Source organism: Ailuropoda melanoleuca, chromosome 6, assembly GCF_002007445.2.
Source record: "Ailuropoda melanoleuca isolate Jingjing chromosome 6, ASM200744v2, whole genome shotgun sequence".
NCBI lineage: Eukaryota > Metazoa > Chordata > Mammalia > Carnivora > Ursidae > Ailuropoda > Ailuropoda melanoleuca.
In genome coordinates this window covers 103,415,007-103,437,785 of record NC_048223.1, presented here as the reverse complement: position 1 = coordinate 103,437,785, position 22,779 = coordinate 103,415,007, and the positions used below count along the sequence as shown (strand labels likewise).

The 22,779-nt window shown below is 40.9% G+C and overlaps 1 protein-coding gene across 5 annotated transcripts in view; it reads right to left on the bottom strand.

Moving 5' to 3' along the window:
• The window catches only part of GBF1 (golgi brefeldin A resistant guanine nucleotide exchange factor 1), a 114,708-nt gene extending 92,400 nt beyond the window's left edge, over nt 1-22,308 (bottom strand). For 4 of the 5 annotated variants that reach the window (XM_011236135.3, XM_011236148.3, XM_002913882.4 and 1 more), the window contains exons 1-3: nt 22,054-22,307; nt 10,553-10,658; nt 8,222-8,288 (exon numbers count right to left, since the gene is read on the bottom strand). In XM_011236135.3, coding sequence (XP_011234437.1) covers nt 8,222-8,288; nt 10,553-10,648 — 163 coding nt within the window. In that variant the 5' untranslated portion in view covers nt 10,649-10,658; nt 22,054-22,307. Of the gene's footprint in view, nt 1-8,221; nt 8,289-10,552; nt 10,659-22,053 lie in introns of all 5 variants that reach the window. The other variant, XM_034663176.1, reaches the window with a different exon arrangement.
• Nucleotides 22,309-22,779: the final 471 nt, after the last annotated feature.

The window sequence follows — 22,779 nt, the reverse complement described above, 5'->3', positions numbered from 1 at the left end:
TATTCTGCAACCCCTTGTTAGGAGTCTTCCAAGTTTTGTACTTTTTTCTGCCAATTAATAACTTATTTTATTTGAAAGGAAAGAATAATCAGTGCAAAAATTCCTACCAGTGTCAGGGAAATTTCATTTGTCCCTCTACTTTAAGAGGATTTTTCCCAACGCAGGGCCCATCACAGATAACACTGAAGTCCTTTTGATCCTTTTCGTCCCTAGTTAATGTTCCCAACTACCCTCAGCCTCCAGTTCCCAAGCTGCTTTCCAGGACACCTGGAAGCAAGTTGCATGGCTGACTACAGAAAAACCCTTGCTCCCACACTACATCTGGCCCTGCCTTTCCACCAAATCATATGCCAATTTATTGCCCTCTGATGTACAGTCTATCAGGCCACTTCCTGGATGCTCCTACTTCACACTGGGCCAGAAACCCAGGCAATAATGTGAGCTCTACAAATGGGCAAGTAATTGCTCAATAAGCGTGGAACAAGGAAAGGTCAGTTGTGATGTGTGCACATGTGGCAGCCCTTCACAACTCAACCTACAGTGGTAACAGTGGTAACAGAAGGCTGGTGTTACAGAAGAGGTATGCAGTGAGAAGCCAGACAACAGGCAGCCAGAAGTGCTTGTCCATCTAAGTCCTTCAGGTTCTCCAAAGACCACAGTAAAGAAACAAAAGCCTTAAACCTGCTGAGGAGTATCTTATCTTCTGGTTTCCAGAAGCAAAACTGAGAGCTTAAGGGAATCACGGCTCTCCATCAACCAACCTTTCTTAATGAGGTGATCTGAGCTGAAATGATCAAATCTTCAATTTACTCTACACCCAGTTCTATCCTCTAATGGGTGCCAGGAGATAAAAGACAAACGCACTCATTCTTTCCATTAACATATCCAATATCACTTTAGAAACTAAGGTGATCAATTAAGCATCTATGAACATAGAGAGGTGGTTAGAGAAGGCAAGGCTGACACAAATAACTCCACTACCTCTAATCAAAATTGCACGTTGAATTTCAAATATTTGGCTTCTTCTGAAACTCTCTTGGCACTGGCCCTGAGTTTGAGTGGGCGGAAAAGAAGAAAGAGACTCTGCCTGCATCCTTGTTAAAAACAAAGCAGCAGCTGGCTTTTCCTCTTTTTACTCATCTGACTGGTGCCATGGCAAGCTGGGCACATACTCAAGAGAGAAATTTCAGGCCTCAAGAGGTATCTATGCCAAAAAGGACAATGGCAATGACGGCAACACCCACAACTTTGATGCCTACTTCAGAGCACAATGTCACACCATCCCTTAACCTCTACTAGAAAAAAACTAGGCCCCTTTGCCTCTGCTTCTGAATTCAAGCTATTAAGAAAGCCCTTTTTATCATAACCCACCTTCAGATACATGTAGTGGAAAATTTGCCAACAGACTAGTTTTAATGGCTAAATGTGTTTAAGTATTATGGAGAGAAAAAGGGAGAGCTGGGCTCATAGGAAGCCAGACTATGCAGAGCTGAATCTTCTTCACAAAGTCTTCATTTTTCTAATCTCTAGGACAAACAAATGTTTGGAAGAGCTTCTTGGTTTAGAAGTGTCAACTGAGGGGCGCCTGGGTGGCACAGCGGTTAAGCGTCTGCCTTCGGCTCAGGGTGTGATCCCGGTGTTGTGGGATCGAGCCCCACATCAGGCTCCTCCGCTGGGAGCCTGCTTCTTCCTCTCCCACTGCCCATGCTTGTGTTCCCTCTCTCGCTGGCTGTCTCTATCTCTGTNGAATAAATAAAAAAAATCTTTAAAAAAAAAAAAAAAAAAAGAAGTGTCAACTGAGGAGGGTTCAGATCATTCCCAGGAATGACAAAGTCATTAAATTTCAGGCCTCTTAAGAGTCACCTTATTGACATGAAATTTCCTGGGGAAAAAAAAAGAATCACAGTACCTTTATTTTCTCTAACTGTGCTGAAATGCCCACAAATCTGAGGCCATTCAAGCTACCAAGACTGTAAGGTGCCAAAGTCAGTCTCACTCAAATTCAGGTCACATCCTAATGTGTTGCTCAATGATCTCCAAACTAATAAAATCTTTTATTTATAGAACAAAAAAGTCAAAAGGGCACAGGAAATACATACTTATATAAGTGTACCCAACCTAGTTCTTCCAACACTCAACCCATTACATGAATCTGTCTGCCAGATTTTATCATACACACTTGGTTCTTTCAGTCTCCACTTAGGCTTGAACAATTCACAAGCTCAATTCCAAGTGGAACAAAGCTAATGACTCATTCAATCTTCTTCTCCTGCTGACTAATAAAGATATATTACTTACTACTCCCCAAACTACAAGCCCCTACAGAAAAAGTGTGTATGCATTCAATCAGTATGGGAGATGACAACGCTAGCAAAATTTTATTCAAATAATGTACCCTTACTCAATCTTTTCCCTGACAGACTTAAGTCTCTTTTCCTGATACCCTCCCATGTGCCAAATAAAACAGATTGAACTTGAGGTATGAGACATCCTTGAACAGTTTCACTTCTACTTAGAAGGGTATTTCTAAGAGACCTAAGCCAGACAGGTGTTCAGTTATTGTTCCTCCCAGGTTGGCTTCCAGACTCTGTTTAAATGTTCCCTGCAAACCTCTGGAGGTTACATGGATTCAAACCTCCTAGCTCTGAATTCACAGAGCTTGAGACAGACAGTATTCTACAGGTGTGTTTGTCCAGGATAAACTATATTTAAATAAACTCCTGATACATCCACTCTCTCCAGGCACCTGCTTCTCCCTCTTAAACTCAAGTACACCGTATCTTACTGTCCAGTAAAAAAATATTCTCTCCCTCAAAGTTACTCTACACAAACCACCAATGTCTTTTGGAATATCTAAACTCTGGTGAGAACTGTTTTATATGAAAAAGCCAAATAAGCAAATACATAAGCTATAATTTTTGTTCATTTCTTTGGCTTGTTTGTTAGTAAGACATGAAAAGATGGCAATAGACTGCCCTCATTCACCATCAGCCATTCCATGCCTGACAGGGAACCATATAGCACAGAACAGAAGCCACAAAGGTTAGCCTTGGAATGGTCAGCTAGAGCCACTCATCTTGCAAAACCAGTGACTATGAGTTGACTGTTTACCATTATAGACCCTATTCCTAAGTGCCTAATCAAAATGCCTAGAACACAGCAGATATTCAACAAATATTGGTTAGAAGCAATTCAATAATCCAGACCAGAAGGAATTCAAATCTTGGTGAACCCCAGCAAGGAAAGGTCCAAGAATCTAAAACTATTCCATAGTTAATACAGATGCTTATACTGGGCCTCAAGACCATCTTAGTTTTATGCTGAATACCCTCAATCCTCATAAGTCCTCAGAATTAAAAATGACTAGAGCTAAATCTCCAAAGGCAAACTCACTACCCACCCCACCGAACTCCCACCATCCCCAACACATACACCACTAAAAAGTCTCCCTCAAGCTCTGGCCCTAAAGGCTTTAAAGTCACTAAGAGGTAATCCTTTAAGAGAAGATTTTGGTTGTGATACTTTTAGACTATTTTGCCCTCTCTGCTTTAAACCAAAAATTTCCTGGAAAAGAACCTCTTTGTAATGATCTAAGTTTAAAGACCAAGGTCAAAGGCAGCCTAAATCTGGAGGCAAATGACCACAGTCAAACACCACAAATCACAACTGACTAGAGCCCTTTCCATGATGCTCTACTGGTTGAGGGCACTAAGGCTTGCAAGGACTTGTCTAGTTGGGGAACAAAGAGATCAAAGACCATACACCATGTTGGCTAGAAGGATTCTTCTAAACTACTTACTTTCTTCTCTTCTTCCTCTTTTTTTTTTTTTTTTCTAAACTGCTTACTTTCTTCAGACCTAAAACCAGGAGCAGTACCAAGTATCCTGATATTTCCCTCTCCCTTTCATCCCCCTATCCCATGCCACAGATCTTACCACCTGGTCTAGCTGTGAGACTGACGATAACTCAAATATGCAAGAGCCCCCGCAAGATCTCTAGAAGAATAAAAGGAAACATGTCTTTGGAATCTAAGCCCATGGCAGGGTTTGGGCAGATGTAAGGGAGAAGCAGTGGTCCTTCTGCCCCTAAGGCCAAAACACCCCAGCCCTGCAGGCAGCACAGAGTTAACTACCCACCCGCTTTGAGAAGCACAAAGGTACATCACTGCAACATGCCTAACATTTACATTGCCTCTCTCTGCTCATTAAACAGGTTTTGGTTAAATAATGAACAAACTGTATTACAGACTCCGATGAGAATTCCAAAATTATAAATCAACTGGGAAAGCCCATAGGGGCAGACAGACAGGGAGGGGGGAGAAGGATAATATTGACTAATATAAAGGGCGCAGCTTGACAGTGGATATTCCTGCCACACCTGATCAAACACACTCCGTGGGGGGAGGGGAAAGAGAGCAAGAGAGGGGAGATGGGACAAGACGGCCTGAAATTTGCATCCGGAAAAGATTAAAACGGATTCTTTGGGGATAGAGAAAATACATAATATATATTACTATAAATGCAAAACTGTACTAAAAGCTAACTCAAATGTCAAAGATTACAGCTTGAATAAATTTAAATATAAAAGCCATGTGCTTCTTGAGTTAATGAGAGAGACATAAAAGGACAAACTGGGCCAGGAGGCTGAAGAGAGCCTTATGCTGCCTTTGCTGGGTAATGGGTTCAGGACACAGCAGCAACTACAGTGAGAGGCTTCCCTCCATAGCTCTGAGTCCTGAGAAAGAACTAGCGAATCCCATTACTTCCCCAGCCTACATTTACTGTTTTTAAAAATTAAGATGTAATTCACATGCCATAAAATTTATCCTTTTAAAGTGTACAATTCAATGTTTTTAAATATATTCACAAAGTTGTACAACCATCACCACTATCTAATTCCAGAACATTTTTAAAATCACCCCAAAAAGAAACCCTATACCCATTGCAGTCACTCCCCAGACCTTCTCCCAGCCCTGGTAACCACACGTCTGATTTAACTTTTCAGAAAAACCTCCTAAAAGGATTCCTAAGTTGGCTTAAAGACCAAATGAGGGGCAGCAGTCAAGTCTCACTGGTGGTAAGCTAAGGTTTTATCCAAAACAGCAACATGCAAACTTTGCTGTTAGGTACCTTGTATCTTCCAAGTGCAACCGTCACTTTAGAGTTGGTATTAGACTATTTTATTACTTTAGAGTTGGTATTAGACTATTTTATTACTCAAAATGCTACAGAGCATGCAGTCATCATGCAGTGTGGGCAAATAAAAACTGCGAGTGTAGTCCAGAGACATGTTATCCATGAGAATAACTGCTATGGACTTAGCTAACCTTATTAGAGACAATGGAAGTATTTCTTCCACAATGCTCAGATAATACTCCTGGAAGAGGAGGTAGTGCTTATCTACTTAAGAAAAGAAGAAAAGAAAAAAATCATTTTGGTTTACTGACAATGGCCAATGAACTACCCATTTCCAACAGTGATATTCTTAACCAACCAAGCCAGCAGATAGCCTAGGAAAAAGCAAATAGAAAGCCTTCTTATAAAAAGAGTCTAAGCCCAAGTCAGTTTCACGAGTTAAACTGAATGGAAGTCCTAGAATTCCTGCCATACTTCCTCCATCTAGGTGGGACACCATTCCCAGTCACATAGAGGAAGCAGTCCCTTCAGTTCCTCTTTCCAAGTTCAAAACCTCTTCCCAGCCTCCTACCATTAATACATTAATAGGCTTCCAAGAAAGCAGTCCTCCTGACACTGCCAATCAGAAAAATCTGTTTGTCTCAGTAAAAGAAACAAGAAATTGGTCATGGACTACAGAGTCCAGGACCACAGGGGCAGCTGACCCATAAACTTTTTCCTGGAAGCCAGCGCTCTGTGGGGGGTCAGAACCAATCAGAAGACTATGAAATACTCATTTCAGGTCCACTCTGTCATTTCCTCAGGCAGGTAGTATGTTAAAACCTAAGAATAATGGGCAACCTTGGCAGGCACCGTTTCAACATCTGCCCCGGAAAATACTACCACCTTCTTCCTTGCTCCAGGACACAGCTTGGCAACACCCAGCTATGTTCCTAGTACCACTGACAGAACTGGCTCCTCAGCACATTCTGGTTTTATTAGTTCCAAGCAGCAGATAATCTGGTCCCCTGACTCAAAGAGGTAGGAAAATTAAGCAGCAGACTCAACTCTGACAGCTCTTAGATGGTCTAGAAACCCTAAGTCCTAGACTGCACCACTCACCACAGATATGGTATCTTGAGATATGTCAGGGATATGTCAGGATAGAGAAAACAAGTATGGCATATGGATTAGGTGGCAAGCAGGAATTGTAGTTCTGTCAGGGTAGCAGCACCATCTCAGCTCCTCAAGGTCTGCAGAATGCCCAAAAGGCCTACAAGGCCAGTCTGATCTCAGCCATTCTGGGTGTTTCCAACCACATACAACACAATTCTATATATAAATTGTTTGTCAAATGTTTCTAAATATATTAACATGTTTAATCCTCTTCACATCTCTTAAAAGATAGTATAGCTAACCCTTTAACAACCCATGGGTTTGGAGCACCAACCCCCTCCTTTGCAGTTGAAAATCCATGTATACCTTTTGACTCGCCCAAAACTTAACTACTAATATCCTGTTAAACAGGAACCTCACTGATAACATAAGCAGTCGATTAATACATATTTTGTATGTCATATGTATTATATACTGTATTCTTGTAATAAAGTAGCTGGAGAAAAGAAAATGTTATTAAGAAAGTCATGGGGGGGGGCGCCTGGGTGGCTCAGTCGTTAAGCGTCTGCCTTCGGCTCAGGGCGTGATCCCAGCATTCTGGGATCAAGCCCCACATCGGGCTCCTCCGCTGGGAGCCTGCTTCTTCCTCTCCCACTCCCCCTGCCTGTGCTCCCTCTCTCGCTGGCTGTCTCTCTCTCTCTGTCAAATAAATAAATAAATCTTTAAAAAAATAAATAAATAAAAATAAGAATAAATTAAAAAAAACATGTAGAGAATGCTTAGATAACTTCAGCCCATGTTCAGGAAAATAAAAACAAATTTTTCTCTAGACATTCTCCTACATTTCTCATGAAAGGAAAAAATTTGTTTATTGCTTACTTAACTTGCAGAAACCTAAAAACTATTTAATTGTTGTCTTAGATATGTTGCTAGCTAAAAACCATTCCAGGAATATGAACTGCAAAAGCCCTTTATGGTTGACAGAGAAACAGCTCTAAGGCTTTCCCCTTCAGTCTCTCTCCACTTGAAAAACCCAAAGGTGTTGAGATTTGCCTCCTCCTTTGACACATACATATACATAACAGGAGGCACTTCCTGCATACATTCTCCGCTAATTGTATGAACAGAAGCAATGCAAACCAGGGCACTAAAACCAGGCCTGAATTCTACTTTTGACTCCACTTCTTAGGATCAATATGACCCCGACTAAACCACTGAAAATGTCCCTGGACTTCAACTTCATTCATAAAAAGGGGACAATATCTGCCATGCCTCCTTCACAGGATTGTGTAAAAATTCAATAAGGTAATAAACATGAAAGTGGCTTTGAAAATTCTAAACATACAAATATTACATAGTTATTATGATTAGGAAAACAGGAAGTAAAAAAAAGAGACAAATGATTCTGGGAACACATGAAGACTAAAAGATCTATATGACACACAATTAAGGCCCTAAGAGTGACAACAACTTTCTATAAGAGAAGAGTTTTGTTACAAGTACTAAAAACTTGACTTGTAAAAAATAAACTTCACTTGGGTCACCAACTTCCTACCTCATGGCATGCATGAGGTAGAGAAAGAAAGTAGTTAAAATCAAAAATAACTTCATTATAACTCAAACAATACAGGGAGCTTATAATTGTATGAACACTGATTCCCCACTAAAGTGGGACATCATACCAGGAACTCAAAGAAAAGGATCAGCAATGCAGTAAACCAGGAGCAAACTACACCCATGGGCCGAACCTGGCTTGTACCTGTTTTGTTTTTTTTTTTAATTCTTATTTATCACTCATTCATTTAAGTATTACCCTATGTCTGCTTTTGATACAATAGCAGAACTGAGCAGTTGCACAGTTGCTATGGCCTGCAAAGCCGAAAATATTTACTATATAGTCCCTTACAGAAAAAGTGTGTCTATCCCTGCAATAAATCAAACACATGGTTTTTTACCAGTATAAATAATCCTACTTAGATGTGGGGACTTACCCGTTACATTGTTTAAAACCTCCTTTAGATGACTGAAACTATGCAGCAGAGGATCCCGTTCTTCATCCTATAATACACAGGTTTAAAAAAAAAGTATCAGACAAAGAGGAAAAAGGAAATAACAGATAGATCAAGGGCACTTTGTCTGAATCCAATGATTAAGTTTCCCTTCTGAAGAAAAGAAAGTTAGCCATGGTTCAGTTTTCCAGTTTCCTAATCTCCTATTTCACAAAGATACTCTGGGCTTACCTAAAATAGTAAATTCTGAAACACTAATCTATACCATGACCACAGCACTCAAGCTACCACAGACTGCCAGGGCCTTTCTACGTGCTATGGTCTGAATATGTCTGTCTCTTCAAAACGTACATGTAAAAATCCTAATGTCCAATGTGATGGTATAAGAGGTAGAGCCTTTAAAAGGCAGGTGATTAGGGCCTTCAGAAGCTGGGTGAGGGCTCTGCCCTCATGAACGGAACTAATAACCTTATAAAAGAGGCCCAAGAGAGCTCCCTTGCTCCTTCCATCATGTGAGAAGTCTGAGACCCAGAAGAGGGTTCTCGCCTGATCATGCTGGCATCCTGATCATGGACTTCCAGTCTCCAGAACTGTGAGAAATAAATTTCTCTTGTTTATAAGCCACCTAATCTGTGGTACTTTGTTATGGCATCACAAAAGACTAAGATAATGTATTATTCTATCTCTTCTCCTTCTTTATACTCATTATATAATCATATATACTCATTTCAAAGACATTGCTGACTCCACTCCCACTTCTACACCATTTTTATTTTTATTTAAGATTTTATTTTGGGGGCACCTGGCTGGCTCAGTTGGTAGTCTGTGTGACTCTTGATCTCGGGGTTGTAGGTTCAAGCCCTGCATTGGGTATAGAGATTACTTAAAAATAAAATCTTTTAAAAAAAAGTCTTGGGGTGACTGGGTGGCTCAGTCAGTTGAGCATCTGTGTTTGGCTCAGGTCATGATCTCAGCATGCAGCCTACATTGGGCTCCCTGCTCAGCAAGGAGTCTAATTCTCCCTCTGCCCCTGACTCATGCATGCTCTCTCTCTCAAATAAAATAAATAAAATCTTTTTTAAAAAAGCCTCTGGGGCGCCTGGCTGGCTCAGTCAGTAGAGCATGGGACTCTTAATCTCACAGTTGTGAGTTTAAGCCTCCACACTGGGCGTGGAGCCTACTAAAATAATAATAATAAAATAAAATAAGATTTTAAGTAATCTCTACACCCAGTATGGGGCTCAATCTTACAACCCCAAGATCAAGAGTTGCACATTCTACCAACTGAGCCAGCCAGGTACCCCTAAACAATTCATTTAATAAATGAACATGAGAAATTTCCGAACACACATACATATATTCACTGAGTTGGAAATGTCTAAACTTGTTTTTATAATTGTGCCAAATATTGTTTTATACAACTGTGCAAAAAATATCCTTGAACATACATATGCAACAAAGAAAGCCACCCTTACAACAGGTAAATTATTCACTCATCTGATTGGCAAGATACGGTCTGCTCTATATACTCCCAAGGAGTACCACCACCAAGCCACACTCCATGTATCAATTTGATAGCTAATGATAGTCCGAGGGAATCTAAATATAAGGCATCTTTCTGACATTTTTAGGCATATTTAAGAGGTCCCAAGTGCTACCTTCAGTTGTCTACAAAAATAGCTAGAAGAATAGTATCATCTTTTGGGTCCCAGAGAAAAAAAGGCAGCCTATAAATTTGACACTAGTTGGAATAAAACAGAAGGGTCCTTGATAGGGGTGCCTGGGTGGCTCAGTCAGTTAAGCGCCGAACTCCTGGTTTCAGCTCAGGTCATTATCTCAGGGTCATGCGATCAAGCCCCACGTAGAGCCCCCTGCTTAACGGGGAGTCTGCTTCCCCTCTCTCTTCCTCTGCCCCTCCTCCCACTCATGCACTCTCTCTCTCTAAAATAAGTCAATAAATCTTTAAAAAATAAAAGGGGAGGCACCCGGGTGGCTCAGTCGGTTAACTGTCTGCCTTCGTCTCAGGTCATGATCTCAGGGTCCTGGGATCAAGCCCCACATTGGGCTCCCTGCTCAACAGAGAGTCTGCTTCTCCCTCCTTCTCTGACCCTCCTTCCCTCTTGTTCTCTCTCTCAAAAAAAAAAAAAAAAAAATTTAACATTAAAATTAAAAAATTAAAGAAAAGAAAAGGGTCCTCGATACCAAGAACAACTCTGAGTTCCTACTACTCTCATCATTATAGGGAAATTGATTACTGTTTTAACCATGCATCAGATCCCTTACAACTCAGCTATCTGCCCATTTCCCACTTACCAGTGGAGTATGAGTGCTCCATCGGGCATTTCGTTTGATTGCCCCAACCACAATGTTAATCTCCCCTTGAATGATGTAAATATTTTTATCCATCATCCTGGCAAACCTACCAAAACAATTAAAAGTTAGTTAATATTTAATTACTCAGAGCATACCCATGTTTAAATCAGTACCAGATAAGATCAGAATTATGATTTAACTACTTAGTACCATGATTCCCACAAGTAATACTGGGATAGGATGAAGTCCATCTTATGTTATGAATCCAGCTACCTGGCTCTCCTAGAGGTCTCCAGAAATTCAAGATACAACTCAAAAAGTATCAATCCAGAAAATTTCTCAAAAGCACTTCAACAATCTCGAGCAAGCATGTCAAATTCTTCAAAGTCAAATTGTCCCCAAAATCTCTCCTGTGAGGATTTTAGGTATGCAGATACATCTGTGTTACTAGTTTGTTAAAGATATATTTCAGATCTTCCCTTTGTTCTTCTTTATTCCCTCAATAAAGTAATAATGAAAGTTCAAGTTAAAAGAAAAGAACGAAGGCTGTTAGAAAAATAGCCTTGGTTCAGAACCACAGTTACAATGTCAACTTACAGACTACATCCATTCTACCAAGTCAGCTCCAGAAAACTGGACAGTGGCAGTGATACAACCTTTAAAAAGTTCTGAAAGGTCAAGTTTACTTGCTTAGAGCAGGAACTCTCAAGATAGACTGAACTCTCTAATAAGATAGACTATAAAATAGTCTAATAAGGTAGACTCATTTTATTCATTTTAAAGCTCCTTCTGTATGAATCTCTGAAGTGAAGCTAAAATACTACTTTAGTACTTTAAGTGTTCTCAACTGAATTATCACAGGATTTTCTTTACTGCCTAGAACAGCACTTGGAAAACATATTTAATTCTCTTCCCAGCTGAAAATATAAAAAAAACAGAGTATCTTCTTGGCATAGAGAAAACCACTTTATACTTGGCGTGTAAAACCACTTTCCACTTTCCATTATTTAGAAACCCTCCTCAAAAGAACAAAATTTTAAAAAGCAGAAAGGAAAAGGGTGATGGGACATACAGTCAGACATTTAGATCAGGCTCCAGGAAAGCTAAAACAGTAAGATTATCAGGGTAAGGAAAGAAAGAATTCCACAAACACTACTTACTAAGCACCTACTATGCATATGGCATCTTTCAGAGTACTAAGGATACAAAGCAAATAAGACATGGATGGACAAAGCTCTCAGACATATGGAATGAAAAAAAAAAGAAACTGTAGCATATAACTCTATGTTACCATTTATGTAAAAACCAACCAACCCACCCACCCTACATAAAATACTAGATTTGTTTTTGAAGTTATGCAATATTTAACATATAGTACAATATAGAAAGCAATAGAACAGCCAGTATCCAGATTAAGAATAGTACACCTGAAGTCTGTGTACTCTCCCTAATCATATCCTCCTCTTTCATCAATAGGTCTCACTATTCTAAATCTGATGTTTATTTTTTATTTTATTTTTTTAAAGATTTTATTTATTTATTTGACAGAGATAGAGACAGCCAGCGAGAGAGGGAACACAAGCAGGGGGAGTGGGAGAAGAAGAAGCAGGCTCCTAGCGGAGAAGCCTGATGTGGGGCTTGACCCCAGAATGCTGGGATCACGCCCTGAGCCAAAGGCAAATGCTTAACAACTGCGCCACCCAGGCGCCCCTAAATCTGATGTTTATTAAACTTTTATGTTGCTTCACACTTTTACTTCACTGATATATATTTTTAAATAGTAGTATTCTGCATGTTTTTGTACTTTATGTAAATAATATAATATTACATGTATTTTTCTGCAATTTGACGTTTTCCCTTGAAACACTATGTTTGTGAGTCATCCATGCTGCCAAGTGTACTTAATGTATTTTGTCCAGGTAATATATACATATGTAAACAGAGAATAAAAGGCCTGGGCAAGGGCGCCTGGGTGGCTCAGTTCATTGGGTGTCTGACTCTTGATTTTGGCTCAGGTCATGGTCTCAGGGTGAGATCGGGCCCATGTCCAGCTCCACACTCAGTGGGGAGTCTGCTTGAGGTTCTTTCCCTCTGCCTCCATCACCACACCCCCTTCCCCTGCTCATCACGTGCACTCTCTCTCTGTCCCCCAAATAAATCTTAAAAAAAAGAAAAAGTCCAGGGGCACCTGAGTGGCACAGCGGTTAAGTGTCTGCCTTCGGCTCAGGGTGTGATCCCGGTGTTATGGGATAGACCCCCCCATCAGGCTCCTCCGCTATGAGCCTGCTTCTTCCTCTCCCACTGCCCCTGCTTGTGTTCCCTCTCTCACTAGCTGTCTCTATCTCTGTCAAATAAATAAATAAAATCTTAAAAAAAAAAAAAAAGTCTGGCAGATGTACCCCAAACTCAACAACCATACCCCAAACTCAACAATCACAGTTATCTTTGGAGATGATATTGTGAAATCAGGGTATAATCAGAGGACACTTTAGCCTTACCTATAATGTTTTAATTTTTTACAAGGAGACTATATTACTATACCATCAATATAATTTAAAAGTAATAATGATGAAAGAGATGAGATATAATTTCCACCCATGAGGATTTACAGAGTTTAAGGGGATCTAAAAGAAAATGACCAAGAGATATACAGAAAAAAATACATCCTTCCAGTAGTACCATTTGCATATTTTGCATAAGACAGGGACCCCAGAAAGCAAGAAGTATGAAAACCATTATAATAAAGGGAAAAAGGACAGGGACAAGTTTTGTCCAGGACCATAATACCTTCTTCAAATCCACAAGAGAATACAACATAACAAAACCTTTATTTTAATAGCAGTTTAAAGAAACAACTAGGTTAAAAAGAAAGAAAAGAAAAGAAAAGAAACAACTAGGTTAGTCCCAGAGGACTTACCTACTTTCCAAATGCCCTAGGCACACAACAATATTCTCTCCTGAGAAAATTCAACAATGAGAACATAACAACAATGAGGAGAACCAAGAAATAGAAGACAGACAAATTCAAAAATAATTCAAAGTATCAGAAAAGATAAAAACTCTAGTACCATTCCTTCCTTAATTTATTTAGGCAAGATGAATATGCTCTATATCTCTGGAAGGATCTTGAAGATATGGCTAATAGAGGTTGCCTCCAGAGAACGGAAGTGGGGAACCAGGATGAGAAGACCACCTACCTCTTGAATTTTGTGTCACACATATATATAACCTATTACCTATTTTTAAATTAGAATAGTGAAGGGGCGCCTGGCTGGCTCAGTCAGTTGATGACTCTTGGTTTCCACTTCGGTCCTGATCTCACTGGTGGTGGGTTCCAGCAGAAGTTGGGCTCCCCACTTAGTGGGGGGGGTCTGTTTGAAGATTCTCACCCTCTGTCCCTGCCCCCACTAGAGCTTGTAGTGCACTCTCTAATAAAAAAAATAAATCTTTAAAAAAATACTTAAAGGGACACCTGGGTGGCTCAGTCGTTAAGCATCTGCCTTTGGCTCAGGGACCGAGCCCCAGCACTGGGCTCCTTGCTCAGCAGGGAGCCTGCTTCTCCCTCTGCCTGCCGCTCTCCCTGCTTATGCACTCTCTCTCCCTCTCTCTGACAAATAACATCTTTAAAAGAAATAAATAAATACTAAAATAATAAAATAATTTTTTTTAAAAAATTAAAAAAATAAATTAGAATAGTGAAGAGTAGTTGTATTATTCCATATGTAAATGGAATCAAAGTTAATTAGCTAACATTTACTTCAGTCCATCAGACATTACCTAACACATACTAAGCAAAATACTAGGCACAGCATACAGAATTGCCACTACTCACCCACAAGGAATTTATAATCTAACAGATTAGATAAAACACATACATATACACACAAACCCATATATATCTCCAATGCATGAGTAATACACAATGTCACAGTAATGGAACAAAGAAAATTATTTCTGGCAGAGGGCTCTGGAAAGGCAACTGGAAGACAGGATTCAATATTTTTTTTTAGATTTTTTTATTTTAGAGAGAGAGCGTAAGAGAGTGAGTGGGGGGAGGGGCAGAGGGAGAGGGGGAGAAACCAACTCCTCACTGAGCATGGAGCCCAACAACACCGGGCTTGATCTTAGGAATCCGAGACCATCACCTGAGCCGAAATCAAGAGCCAGGTGCTTAGCTGACTGAGCCACCCAGGGGCCACCAGACCAGATTCAAACAGTCAAATATATAAGGAAAGAATAGCAAGGATAAAGGCTCACGAGTAGGAAAATTCAGTAGGTATTTAGGGGATCATGATTATTCCAAACTGGCTGGAACATTACTCCTAGGGGAATAATAGGAGGTAAAGCTAGAACAGCCAGTGTGGGGCATATCATGGAGGGCCTTCAATATACAGTTATCATTCAGTATGTATACTGAATACCTACCATTATAAAAAATATTTTGGGAGCGCCTGGGTGGCACAGTCGGTTAAGCATCGGACTGTTGATTTCATCTGGAGTCATGATCTCAGGATTGTGAGATCTAACCCTGTGTCAGTCTCTGCACTCAGCATAAAGTCTGCTTGTCCCTCTCCCTGTGCTCCTCACCCCGCTTGCGGTCTCTCTGTCTCTAAAATAAATAAATAAAATCTTAAAAAGAAATATTTTAGAAGGCCTGTAAAAGGACAGTATAAAATAAGAATATTTAATCTCTTTCAAAGAACTAAAAGAATGAGAGAAAACACCCATACTGAAAATAACACAGCAACAGGTAAACAACAACACTATTCTACAAATTGCACCAAAAAAAAAAAAAAAAGTGCCAATTAATGACTTAAAGGATCTACTGGCTATGTGGAAGGCATCCCAGAGAAAATAAATTTTGAACTGGGATTCCAACTGAAGTAATCAACCTAACATTTGATCAAAATTTATTAAGCACCAAAAGCTAACAACTTCCTAAGACAGTGAAGATGTAAGCAAAAAATCATTGTCTTAAGCTTCTTTTCTTAGTAAAAAAGAAACACCTGGAGAACGAAGAGGAATTCTTTTTCAAGGACCATACAGAGTTGCTTATCTCCTGCCAGGCTTCTGAGCATTTGCCTCCTCACAGAGGGATTCTCCCTAGGGAATCTGCCCTTCAGCTTCAAATAGGAAGCTCAGATGAACCACTTGCTACCTGGTATGCGATAGTCTAGAACCCCTTGTCACAAGGTCACAAAGGGGGCACCTGGGTGGTTCAGTCAGTTAAGTGTCTGCCTTTGGCTCATGATCTTGGTGTTCTAGGATCGAGTCCCCCATCGGGCTCCCTGCTCGTGCTCGCCATCTCTCTCTCGCTCTCTCTCTCTCGCTCTTTCTCTAATACATAAAATCTTTTAAAAAATTAAATTAAATTAAATTAAGGCATTCATTTCTAAAACAAAAAACAAAGTCACAAAGGCCTGCAGAGACCTCATATAAGTATGGCAGAAAAGAATTTAAGGTCTATCCTGCATCATGGTGAAATAACATGAGAAGGAACAACCAAATAAGCAGCCACTAACATCCCCAGCCAGATAAGACACTGGCCCAGAGACTATAAGCCACATATATCCTTTGAAAGTCCGTCTGTTTAAAGCTGAGTCTATAGCATCCCCCTGGTGCTTTGTGGCATCCCAGTTACTCACCCCAAGAGGATCCAAAGAGAAGGAGTCACTCTATCAACTAGCAACTCCCTCTAGATCTAAACAAAAGCAGGAGAAACAGAAATAATAAATTGGGTCCTTACTTCATGGAATACCAAAAAAAAAAAAAAATCTATTTCAAATGAATTAAAGACTTAAATGTGAAAAAGAAAACTTGAAAACTTTTAGAAGTTAATATATAAGAATATTTTTATAATCTCAGCATAGAAGAGAAGCACCTAAACAGGAAACAAAAAGCACGACCAGTTAAAAAAATTGGTAAATTAAACCATGTTAAAATTAAAGACATTTGTTCAAAAAAACACCATGAAAAAAAGGGAAAAGAAAGGTCACAAATTGGAAGAAAATATCTGTATATTTTATACATATAACTAATAAAGAAGCAATATCCATAATACAAAATGTTACAAAACTATAAAAATAGACATATAAACCTTCCCCCAAATTGGCAAGAGACATGAATAGGCATTTCACAGAATAAGGAAATATAAACAGCAAATAAATATACGAAAACATTATTAGCTCCATTAATAATCAAGAAAATTACAAAATAAGTTTATGAGACACCACTTTACAGCACAAAAATTTTAATCTGACAATACTAGGGAGTTGGTAAAAATGCACAGCAAGTTGTTCATGAGTATGTAAATTGATACAACTCATCTGGATAACAATTTGGCATCGTCTTGCAAAACTGAAGAACTTCATACCCTATATCTCAGCGATTCCACTGCTAAGACTATAACCCAGGGAAACTCACAAAAAATTTAGAATAGTGGCTGTGGGGAGGGGGAACGTGACTAACAGAGAAGGATATAAAAGAGGCCTCATTTTGGTGATATTTTGTTTTTTAAGCTGGATAGGCGACACTGATGCCCCATAGATGCTATACATGTTCTCTGCGTGTATGAAATAGACCATCAAAAGTTCCTTCTTTTTAAAATCATGGTCTTTGTTGCCTGCCTCTGCACTTGCTGCGCCTTTTCTGTTTTGAATATCTTTTTTTTTTTCCCACTCTTGTCCACCTGGTAAACCCTTCCTCATTCCATCCAAAAGTCAATGAGAAAGTCAGAATACCAGTGATTACAAGAACAAGCTTCAGAAGCAAAACAGTCCTGACTGTTACCACCTTTATGATCTTCACCAAGTTTCTTAGCCTTTCTGAGCCCCAGTTTACAATTCTCCACTGCAAAAGGAAGATAGTACCTCCTCATCTGCTTGTTGTGAGGCACACATAAGAAGACTGTAACGCATCTAGAATGGTACCGGCACTATTTAAACCCTCCAAAAATTAGTTATTATAATGCCTGCTCTGTGAGATCTTCCCTAGCTAAACCACTCCCCCCAGAGAGTATTAGTAGTCCTTTTTTGTTGTCCCATCATACTATAGCTCTAAAGAACTTTTACTGGTTTATAATTATTCATTTAGTCTGTCTCTCCCATGGGTCTATAGGCATCTCAGGAAGAGACCATGATTTATTCATCTTTTTATCCCCAATACCTGTAAGATAAATGATAAATACCGAAGGAGCAAATGAACAAATGGATGAACTAACATCAAAGACTGACTCTTCAGTATAGTGCAGCTCACATGACCTCATAAAGACAAGGACTCTAAGCCAGACAGGCAAACCTCCCTTCTGCATCCCAAATTCGTTTCTTTATCAGCAGTTACAAATTCCCCACAGGCTACTCTATAGACAAAAAGAACCCACATTACCCACCAGTCTTCTATTTTCACATCTATTTTCCTGAAGTCTCCTCATGTGCTATGAGCATGTTCACATTTCTTCTCAGAAATATATAATTCTTGGGCGCCTGGGTGGCTCAGTCAGTTAAGTATCTGCCTTCAGCTCAGGTTTTGATCTCTGGGTCCTGGGATGGAGCCCCAAGTCAGGCTCCCTCTCAGTGGGGAGTCCACTCCTTCTCCCTTTGCCGTGCATGTGCACACGTGCGCGTGCTCCCTCTCAAACAAATAAATAAAATCTAGAAACAAACACACACACACACACACACAAAGAAGTTGTCCTTATCCAATAAGAAATTAGATTCTCCAAAGGCAGAGACTGTTTGTCTGCTTCATGGTGCTTTGGTGTCTAATACAGAGCTGTGCAAAACAAGAAAACTGATGGGCTTTCTCAGAGGACAGAAGCTAAATGACCTTCAACTGGCCCTTCCAAGGTTTATCTTCAATCTCTCAAACATTCCAGAGAAGCACTAAAGATGCAGCTTGTAAGATTCCCAGAGCAAGCCAAGGAATATACCATAGTTCCATCCTAATAAAGCACAGAGAGTGACCAAGAATTACTGAATTAGTAAACAACTTACTGGCTCAAGAAATTTACCCAAAGCGTGGAAGTAAGTGAAAGTCAAACTAGGAAGAGTTGGTGCCCTGACAGGCCACAACTCGAAAATCCTCCCAAATCCAACAATCAGGTGACCAGCATACCTCAGCTCTGCCATGACACCTCCCTCCTCTATGGAGATTCTGAGTCTATCCCAAGGTGATAGGCAACGTGAGCCACTAAGGTGAGCCACTAAGATATGTCCAAAAATGTCCTTTCTACCAGCTTGAAGATGAAAAATGAAACAATGCTTCTCTTCTTACTCATCTTTTAACCACTCAGAGCACCCAAGGTGACAACTAAGGGTGACAGTTTACAGAGTAGGGCAAAGACAAAAGGTTAGCCTGTGTGATTATACATAGAGAACTGCAGTGATTAAGTCTTACAAGGCATGCCTGTCTTGTCTATCAGGGGTCATCATCCACCCATCATGGATAGAATCCAATCCACAGACGTATTTGTTCTATCTGGAAAAGGTTTGAAAGACTTTAGTTGTGAAGAGTTTAAAACACAGTGATCTGAATTTCAAGTTTCTCCTGAAAAATAGGAAGACTGGTCATAGTGTGCCCACATTCCAGTACATGACAGTCCCCACTGTATCCTAATACATTCACACCTGGCTTACCTCCCTCATTTACATTACCTGCCTGATACTCAAGCATTTAAGCTTGTAATCCTTGGTTTACGTGATAGCAACAAATTGTTACTTCCATGATCACTTCCATTACGGCTGGGGCTCCAAATCAACAGACTGCTCTATTATGTTTTCATTTAATTAAACAACTGCTGTTGAACATACTGAAATACAGAAAAAGAACAATAAAAGCTAAACAGCTGCCAATTATATTTACACATGCCCTTCCAGCCTGATGATAAAACAAACCTCCCCTTCTCCCTTCAACTCAACTTCACCATTACCCCAACAGCAGAATCATTCTAATCAGTCACACTGAACCACAGGGACAGACTGTGATCAATCAACAGAAATGGCAAACAAAGACGAGGATGATCCTTCCAGAGAGTACTGTATAAATACAGTGTGTCTCCTTAAAAGCAGGAGCTGCATCTTTTGCCTCTCTAGCTGCCCACACTGGCCAGTCTAAGTACCCTATCAATGAAGTTATTATCTAAAAGTGGCAGTCATCCTGCATTCTGGAACGTGAAATAGTAGTGGAACTCTGAGAATTACAAGTTCAACTGGGATTGGTGCCCGGCTACTCATGAGGAGAGGTGTCTACAACCTGAGCTCCCACTGAGCCAATAAGCATCACTGTCAAGATTAGAAGACACCATCTGTCTACAGCCACCTCTGAGATATAGCTCAAATTCAAGTCTTGAAGGAAGAACAAATTTTCTTTTCTTTCTTTTTTTTAATTGAAGTATGGTTGACATACAAAAGAACAAATTTTCTCTTTGGGGTGAGGGTTGGTGGTGAAAAGCTATTCCTACCTAGAAAATGAATTTTTGGTAAAGAAAGGAAATCTTTGATGCCTGAGTCACCTCCAGGCCCAACTGAAAAGATACTGGATTGGTCATTCTATCTACTCAAAGACTAGATTGCCTATTATGCAAAGCCTATCAACTCAAAAGGGCTCAGGGGCACATCAACCCAGGTGAGCATGGCAGGTTCATCAAACCTGGATACTTCCTAGGCTATGTCATTTCATAAGCCATGTTCTATTTTTTTGTAGAAATTCTGCAACTTAGATCAGCAAGTTAAAATACAAACTTGTTTCCTGGACCATTTCCATGCCTTATTTAAAGTAGAGAAATACAAACAATGCTATCCCCCAACAACACACACACACACACACACAATTTCAGGAGGGCTGAGGGCATTAGGTAAGAAGAAACTGAATTTAGTCACTGTAGATCCTATACAGTTTTTCTTTCTAACACAATGAGGTTTTGATCCTCCTTGTCACTACGTCACCATGCAAAGTCCTGACTGCCAAGGCCACAGCCAGGCCACAAGTCAGGATCACATACTACAACTAATCCTAGACACAAATAACACTTATTGAGTGTCCATTACTTTTTGAAAGGCATTAGGTTGACACTGCTTATCCCTAGCTCATGCTCTAGGTCGGCCATTGCATATATATGCTACTGCTTTTAAGAAGTGGGCAAATTAGGGGCGCCTGGGTGGCTCAGTCATTAAGCGTCTGCCTTCAGCTCAGGGAGTGATCCCGGAGTCCTGGGATCGAGCCCCACGTCAGGCTCCTCCGCTGGGAGCCTGCTTCTTCCTCTTCTTCTCCCACTCCCCCTGCCTGTGTTCCCTCTCGCTGGCTGTCTCTCTGTCAAATAAATAAAATCTTTAAAAAAAAAAAAAAAGTGGGTAAATTAAACACAGCAATCCCAAAACAGGTCTTTCTATTTGTATCCTCATAGGGCCCAGAGAAGTGCCTTATATACTCAATTAAAGGCATGAAAATTTCTATTTTGTGCGTTAAAAAACACTATTTACACTATTCCTCATTTCTGATGGCACTCTTTACCCATGGGAAATTTTACAGTTTTACAATACAGCAGTTTAGCAAAGGTTACCACAGTGCCATAAACTACTTCTTGGAGCTATGCTCCATCATTCACTCTGCTGCCCTGACCCTACCAATTTTAAATTAGATGAACGTCTTTCATGATTCTTTTCACCCACTAAAAATAATAGGCCAACAGTACCAAACTTCGCCAATACTCAAATCCCTCTCTGTTCTCAGCCAAATAGGTCATAATAGAGGGGCTCCCTTGTGATTAAACATCTCTTTAGGCCAAATGAAGAGAACACCTTGGGGGGAAATGCCAACCAAAACACACACCAGAAGAGAATGTCTGTAAAGATTGTGTAAAGGAAGAAACAGTCTCAGAAAATAAGTCCAGTGTTTACATACAGACCCAGACTGGCAGTTGAGCTGCCCCAGAAGTGGAAAGTCTTCTCTTAGCCCAGGTCTCCATAATTGGCCTCAAACCTCCACACCTCTTCTCACTACCTGAGTCTAGGTTGCACTAGTTCATCATTTAGTATTAATGAAGCAGTTCAGCTGTATTAAGGAGGCAGTCACACAGAAGTGGACGATGTACAGGATCTGCAGAGACTCTCGTTTCTAACGTCTAAAAATCAACCCTAAAAAGTAGATACAATGTTCTTTAGGTTGCTTTCAGCTTTTAAGGACTGGGCTCTTTAGGGTACAGAAAGCTCTAGAAGAGGTGAACTGAAGGCTAGGTTAAGCCTGGAAACACAGGAAGAAAGATTCAGGCCCCCGAAAGGGATCAGAAGTCAGAGCTGAAGTCGCCCCTCCAGCCGCAGGGGCCTGACCTTTGCCCCCTGCACGCCTCCCAGTTCTCTCCCACAACAATCTCTTCCTCTTTTATTATTGCCCCTGCGTTCTTAACCCACCCGACTCGTCTAACTGAGGGGCCCTCCTCCCCTCATTCCCTATGGCAATGTCAGGACGGCCTTCACGACACTGGAACTCTAAGAAGAGACTTCGCTGACCTGTCAGCGGATCCAAAATGGCGGGGCCTAGTCCCAGGACCCGCAGCCGCTGCTCATGTCCAGCGCGAGCCCCGAAGGCTTCTTTTAGCGATTCTCCCGGCTCTGGTGGCAGATGGGAGAAGGGAAGGAGCCCGTTTTCTGGAAGTTGAGGCCGAAGTCAGGGACCGCACAGTCGGCCAGGAAGACTCGGCCGGAACGGGCGGTGGAGCCGGCTACCTTCCCTGTCAGCTCACTGACGTGGTAACTAGCCTCAGTCTAGCCCGCTGCCTGGTAACTGCGCGAGCCCTGGCGCGCACAGCCAATCATAGCTTTGTATCGTGAGAAGTGGCATTCCAGCTACCCAATAGAAAAAGGAAATTTGCTTAGGGGGGCAGGTACAGCCTAAGAAGGCGAGATTACAAGGGAAAGAAAAGGGTAGGTAGGGGACAACCAACAGATACGGGGACTCTCTGAGTGACAGTTATAAAAGCCAATAAAAATGAGAAATTGAGCCGGGAGGTTAGAGAGGTGGAGTTAAGTAGCGTTCGGTTGCAGTGCGCGGTTTCGCAGTGGCTGCTGGGCGTTATGGGGAGGAAAGGTTCGATTTGCTGGAAAGGGGGCGGAATCCGTTTTGAGAGCCTGAGCGGGTGACCCTACTCCCTTGCCCACCCCCCGCTACCCCCTATCAAAGCATCTAGGCCAATATCTTGCCTCTTGAGGGAGCACTTCCCTTCGAGGCAGTTCTGG